Here is a 7,197-nt window from a genome sequence, read left to right on the forward strand (position 1 = left end):
GATAACCTAATAGTAAATTAATCAATTATATTTATACCATTTTGTATATAAAATTCTTGACTTAGAATTCAGCTCCATACTTTTATTTCTGGATGTCTCAAACTATCAGTTATTCTACAATGTGACGTTAACTTTTGAGCAAGATGCAATACGTCAACTCTTGCACATACTTTATTTGTTTTTTCACCTTGTTTGCAGTAATTGTATATCAAACCTTAACAGTTGAATCAATAATCGAACTGATAGTAAACCTTAATGGTTTTATAACTGTTTAACATGTCTGTACATTGATAATTGATAGTTTGAACTAATAAACTTTTGAAATTAAAATAAATCGATCGATATACAACTCGAAAATATAATCAGATTAAAATACACATTTATGTATTATGTTAAACGGCCAAATTTACTTTTAAAAACAAAAATGGGACCAAAAGGCCAAAAAAAAAAGGTGAAATGATGACAAGGCCAAATTGGAAAGAGCCCTTTCACAATACAAAGTGTCAAAGTGCCAACCGTAACAGAAGAAAAGAATAGTATAACCTCCCATTTGAGAGAGAGAGAGAGAGGAGAGAGAGAGAGTATCAAGGGGAAAGAAGGGTCTGAAGAAATCACCGATTTTCAAGGAGAAGAAGAAGAAATGGGTACGCTTCAAACTTGGAGGAAAGCGTATGGAGCTCTTAAAGACCATACAACTGTTGGCCTTGCCCATGTTAATAGCGATTTCAAGGTCACCCCTTTTCCCCTAAATTTTCTCTTTTAGCTATTTGGGTATTGGGTATTTTTTATTATCTTTTCTGGGTTTTTTTCCGCACTTTATTTGGCTTAGAATTGAGCAATCAAGACTGAATCTTGGATCGTGACAGTAAAGCCGGCAACTCTGCACTGTCTACTTGAAAATTACTTCGATTTTTTTGATGTTTTGGTGGTTTATTTTGTTGATTAGGATGTGGATGTGGCGATCGTTAAAGCTACCAATCATGTTGAGTGCCCACCAAAAGACAGACATCTTAGAAGTGAGTGTTTCTTTACTCTTTTACAGATCCAATACTATGGAGGGAAATCTGAGAAATTTTTGATTTGGGGGTTTCATATTTTCTGAATATTGTGTTTGGGGTATTTGCTTTTAGGGAAATCATGTGTTTTTCTAACTTGGGTTTCTTTCTTTTTTGGTGTAAAAGTTGTTTTTTTAGAATTTGGTTTATCACTTAAGTTGTTAGTGACTTTAGTTTTAAGTATTCATTTTGGTTTTCGCATTTTTTTTTATTGTTATTCATTTGTGTTTGTGTTTTTACAGTAGAATTGTTGGTGGTAATATTGTGGTATTGGTTCTTGCAGAACTTTTGGTTTTTACATCAGCGATGCGACCTCGTGCTGATGTTGCATACTGCATACATGCACTTGCAAGGCGATTGGCGAAGACACATAATTGGACGGTATGGACTATGGAGTGTGATATAGTTACAAAATCATGTACTTGAGTACCTTTTCGTGGATTTAATTTATCTATGGAGTGCATTTTTATTGATGTTTTGATATTAATGAGACCGTATTTTATGATTGTGGCTCCGATTATTTGGCTTTTGGAGTGTAAGATGGAACTGTTTATGTTGAACTTAGTACTATTGCAATTTGTTCCACTCCTCACCCCCCTCTTGCACCATGCACCTATGGCTATATAACTTGTTAGCTATAGGGAAAGTACATCAATATGTTTCACCAGGGATTGGGGTGAATTAAAGTAGTCCAGAAAGATTTTTACTTGCAACTTTGAAGGCTCTAGTTTAGGTGGTGTCTTATAATTTGTCAGCTATAGGGAAAAGTACATCAATATGTTTCACCAGGGATTGGGGTGAATTAAAGTAGTTTAATATGTTTCCTGCATTCTTTGAATTTCTCGTTCTTCTTCTCCAATCTTCTCTTCTTTGTGGTTTACTATTTTGTGATGTACTTTACACTTAAGTTGCTTAACTGGTCCTTGCCTTTGCTGATGAGTTTTACATAGAAATATCTTTCCATATTTTCTGGAATAGGTAGCGCTGAAGACATTGATAGTAATCCACAGAACATTGAGGGAAGGTGATCCGACATTTAGAGAGGAACTATTGAATTTCCAACAGAGAGGACACGTTCTCCAAATGTCCAATTTCAAGGATGATTCAAGTCCAATTGGTTGGTAAAATTACCATAAATGTTCTTTCGATTTTCTACTTACCTTTAGATTCCATCATGTTCAACCAGAATGATTCTATCTTTTCTGTTCCTCCAGCTTGGGACTGCTCTGCCTGGGTACGAACATATGCACTCTTTCTGGAGGAACGACTTGAATGCTTTAGGGTTCTGAAGTATGATATTGAAGGAGAGCGCCTTCCTAAACCTGCGCAAGGGCAAGAAAAGGTTAGCATAACACTGCTGAACTTTCTGCTTACTATTCTACATAGTTCAAAAAGTTGTCTTTTCTTCTGTGAAGAAAATTCAATAAATTTAGCCTACTAGAAGCAAAGTCATTTCATAAAATGTTCATTCCATGCTTTTCCTCCCCATGAATTGGACAAATCATGTGGTCCACACCATTGGAGACTTCAGTTTCTGAAACATTGTGGAGAAGGTGCTTTGGCTGTCTATCAGCTATTTTATACATCTCCACTTCCTTTGTTTCTTGCACTAAGTCGAGGATCTGTTAATATGCCTAGTTGCAGATCCACAGTTTCTTTCAGATATATTGCATATTATTAATTACTATGTAAAGATGATTAATAGAACCACCTTGATTTTTCTTACTTATTGATACTTGTGATGCTTTGGAATATTAACAAGAAAAAGAGTTATGATGCTTTGGAAAGTGGAATTTTCTTCCTGTGTGACTGGTGCTCTATGTTGTGTTGACATGACATACAAAAGCAGAGCCAGGATTTGAGTCTAATGGGCTGAAGATTCTAGTCCTTTTAAGTTACTGGGTTCCAAATTAATAATTTGTATGCATTTCATGGGATTTCTTAAGGCAAATGCATGGTTTTTGGATCAAAGCTACTGGGTTCGGCCAAACCCCTAACTAGTATTCTAGCTCCAGGGATTACATAAAAGGCTAATGAAGGACAAAGGACTTGGTACTCACCTAACAATTGTATAAAGAAAAAGAGAATGCCATGATAGTCCAGACACAACAATTTTAATTGTGGGTGTTAAGTAGATTAAGCATGTCAGAATACCACAATCTTGAATTTGAAGCAAAATTGTGTTTGGTGTATCAAAGTAAAAGCAAAATTGAAGTCACTTGTTAGATAAAACCATATAAGTACAATAACCTACATTGAAGTTCCTACTTGGACCTACTATAAAAAAGAAAAATATTAGCATGTGTAATAAAAAGATTACCATGATTATTGAGACTTCAGATGCTCTACTGGTGCCTTTGATATAAATCAGTTTCAGAAAAGAAGTTATTTCTATGGTATGTATGTTTTACAACTTAACAATGGGTTCATAAAAGTACGTCGTACTAACTCCAAAGGAAAACTCTCGCACTTCCAATAAAGTTATGTGGAAATTGTTTATTTGGTACAATATTTAAAAGAGGACATTGAGAAGAGCCAGGACTTTATTTTATTTTCCTTCAACCTTACGAGTTATTGGTTAGGTCCTTGTCTTTGATACATTTAGGATATTTTCTATATATCATTACTTGAAATTTGAACTATCATGTGCATTGAAAATATCTTCATACTAGTTATATTTAAGAATCAATTAATAGCTTTTATGAGTGATTAACATTTGGCTGATGAGCAGCTGCCAGTGTCATTTTCAGTGAATTTCTGTCACACTGACCTAAATGAACTGTCTGATTGCAATACAGACGCTGCTTGTCTACCTGCTGCTAGAGATGCTAAGTTTGGTGGATTTAATGAGTTCTAATCTGTTACTCGTTTAGTCAGTATGAATATAACTTCCAAGTGTCATTTACTTTTGACCAGGGATACAGCAGAACTAGGGAGTTGCCCAGTGAGGAACTTTTGGAGCAGTTGCCTGCTTTGCAGCAGTTGTTGTATCGTCTTATTGGATGTCGGGTAAAGTTTTGAAGATTGATAAACTCTCTTTTTATTTCTTTCAGATGACAGTCCTAGTCTGATTGTAAGAGCTCTATATTTCATCTATTTGGGGTATAATATCTAAAAGTTTGTACTTATATTACAGCCTGAGGGAGCAGCACTTGGAAATTATGTGATACAATATGCCCTTGCTCTGGTATGTTTTTTTTTCTAATTTGGCTTGCCCTTATTTTTGGTTAAATATTCTGGCTACCTGTGTTAAATTGATTGATATTTTATACTTATCAAAAAAGTTGATCGATACCTTGTAAACTGAGTACCCAAGAGTTTGAACTAATAGTTGATGAAGTGGGTGAATACCACGGAGACCAGGATTCAAACCCCCCTAACAAAGACAAAAAAATGACAAGTGAAGTTTCTACCCAAGTTTTTGGTGGGCAGTTACCTAGTACCTGTGTTGCCTAAGCTGACAGCTGACATCAATTTGTAGACTTAACAGTTGAATAAGTGGTGATGTAAAGATTTACTCATTTTTCATTCCAGGTCCTCAAGGAGAGCTTCAAAATCTACTGTGCTATAAATGATGGAATAATTAATCTTATTGACAAGGTGCATTTGACACTTAGCCTCTTCTATAACATTGACCTCATCAAAATATTGCTTATTGCTGTCATATCTGTTTCATCTGTTTGACATTATTTTTCTACTGATTTTAATTCAGTTTTTTGACATGCCAAGACATGAAGCTATTAAGGCCCTTGATATCTACAAACGAGCTGGCCAACAGGTGAACACACTGACAAACTTGATACAATATTTTCTTTCTTCTCTATTTTGGTAAAATATTTTTTTTCTCCATTTAAAAAAATATTTTGTACCCTATACTTTCGTTTCTTACTGCTTGTCTATCACCATGGGACATTTCGTCGGGATATGGTGGTTATCTGTAAGTCTATCATCTTGTTTCAGGCCATGAACCTCTCTGACTTTTATGGGGTATGCAAAGGATTGGAACTTGCCAGGAACTTTCAGTTTCCTGTTTTGAGAGAGGTAGTCATACTACCAAGCTTCTGTATTGATTGATTTGTCTTCAAATTTGATGGTCTGTCAGCTTGACACGCTATTCTGGTTTTCAGCCTCCTCAGTCCTTCCTTGTGACTATGGAAGAGTATATAAAAGAAGCACCCCGGATTGTCTCTGTGCCAATTGAAACTCTGGTACTACATTTTTTTTATTTCATATGCATGCATATCTTCTCCAAACAAATGATATGCCAACTTCTGTTTTTCTTTTGTTTAGTGCTGATTTATGTTTTCCTTTCGATATCTTAATTAAGTGTATAAAGCTGGTTAGAGTGTAGCAATATACATGTATTGTCTAATCTCACTGTAGAATACTAACAATATTAACTATAACTAGGATTATCCGGAGAGGCTTATGCTTACGTATAAACAAGAGGATGAACCTTCAGCTTCTGAAGATGCTCAAGATTCAGCTAACGAAACCCCTCCTCCTCTGCCTTTAGATGATGCTGTTGTTTCAACCACTGAGGCTCCTTCCCCGCCAATGCCTCCACCCCCAAGCAGCTTGGAATCTGATGATTTACTGGTCAGCTAGTCTTATTGAATTATATGTTGTTTATCTGGAATTTGATGGATACTGTATTGGGATATCTCTTTTTGTTCCTATTGTTACTAGTATTTTTGTTGTTTCAGGGGCTAAATGCACCAAGTGGTTATGCATCAGCAATTGAGGACAGCAATGCTTTGGCTTTGGCGATAGTTCCATCTGGTAAATTATCTAATTTCACCTACTAATATAGAACACTTCTTGAGAAAATCGAGTGTTGGTTTATTTTAAATGAACTATTATTACTTATTGCAGGGACAACACCGTTCGACTCAAATCCTGCTCAGCCAAAAGATTTTGATCCTACTGGATGGGAGCTTGCCCTGGTCACTACTCCCAGCAGCGACTTATCTGCAGCTCAGGAGAGACAATTGGTAAGCCCTTGAAGTTCAATTCTTAAAGGTTGCTTTTTTTAACTGGAAGGGTACTGAATCTGGTCCTTGGGGTCAGACTGCCAGGTCTATGTAGTAGTGTACCTTCATGTTCATACTCTCTTCATCCCATTTGTTGTGCTTGCTGTCAAATTTATCTTTTTCTACGCAAATTCTTGATAGAAAAAAGGGAGATTGCAGAGTGCTAATCTCAACTGTATTTTACTTAGTTGGATTTGTTATGCAATGTTGATCATAATTGGAGAGAACTCTTTGGAACCATTTTTTATGAACTTCTTTGAATGGCTTTTCTTTGCATGTTCATTTGCAAACAGAACTGAGGGAAACATGTAAAGCATTGAAGTTAGTTAACGATGAAATGTCGATATATGTTGTCTACAGGGGGAAGAGGGGGGGGGGGTGTTTCTGATGTTTAATTCTGATAAACATTTCTTGTCCTTTTATCTGCTTTGTGAAATCAAGTAAATATCTTCTCTTTGACATTTATTTTGGTATCTCTCAAACAGGCTGGTGGATTGGACTCCCTCACACTGAATAGTTTGTATGATGAAGGAGCATATAGAGCATCTCAACGACCAGTATATGGAGCACCAGCCCCTAATCCATTTGAAGTTGCTGATCCATTTGCCATGTCTACCACCATGCCTCCCCCTCCGTCAGTGCAAATGGCTGCGGTTCCTCAACATCAAATGAATCCTTTTGGACCATTCGAACCTGCCTATCCACAACCTCAAAATCCAATGCTGAATCCCCACAACCCTTTTGGTGATGCAGGGTTCAGTGCTTTTCCTACCAATCATGTTGCTCATCCACAAACAACCAATCCTTTTGGGAGCACCGGCCTGATATAATACAAGTTGTGCATCCACCAGGCATATCACAGTGTATTGCCTGTCAATCATTGTTGCTTTTCCACAAACAATCAATCCTTTCGTGGAGCACTGGGCTGCTATATTCAAAAGTTGCACATACATGAGTCGTAGCAGACTTGGCATAGTCGATTTTTGTTAGTGAATCTGCGGTTGTGTAAATCATTTGATATAGTTTTCGAAAGCAGTCTATATGTAAAGATGGTTATAATGGAGATTCAACTTTTTTTCAGTTGATTGAAATCACTACCTCTATGTTAT

General features: G+C 36.3%; 1 protein-coding gene across 1 annotated transcript; it reads left to right on the top strand.

Moving 5' to 3' along the window:
• Positions 1-573: 573 nt before the first annotated feature.
• LOC101055517 (Hop-interacting protein THI028) lies at positions 574-6,918 on the top strand. Its single transcript, NM_001279012.2, has 15 exons — positions 574-730; positions 947-1,016; positions 1,339-1,436; positions 2,034-2,172; positions 2,270-2,397; positions 3,972-4,064; positions 4,192-4,242; positions 4,590-4,655; positions 4,768-4,833; positions 5,016-5,096; positions 5,183-5,263; positions 5,466-5,654; positions 5,762-5,837; positions 5,931-6,049; positions 6,574-6,918. The coding sequence occupies exons 1-15, from the start codon at positions 641-643 to the stop codon at positions 6,916-6,918; spliced, it is 1,692 nt and encodes a 563-aa protein (NP_001265941.1). The 5' UTR covers positions 574-640.
• Positions 6,919-7,197: the final 279 nt, after the last annotated feature.

The sequence above is a fragment of the Solanum lycopersicum genome, chromosome 4, assembly GCF_036512215.1.
Source record: "Solanum lycopersicum chromosome 4, SLM_r2.1".
In the NCBI taxonomy this organism is placed as follows: domain Eukaryota; kingdom Viridiplantae; phylum Streptophyta; class Magnoliopsida; order Solanales; family Solanaceae; genus Solanum; species Solanum lycopersicum.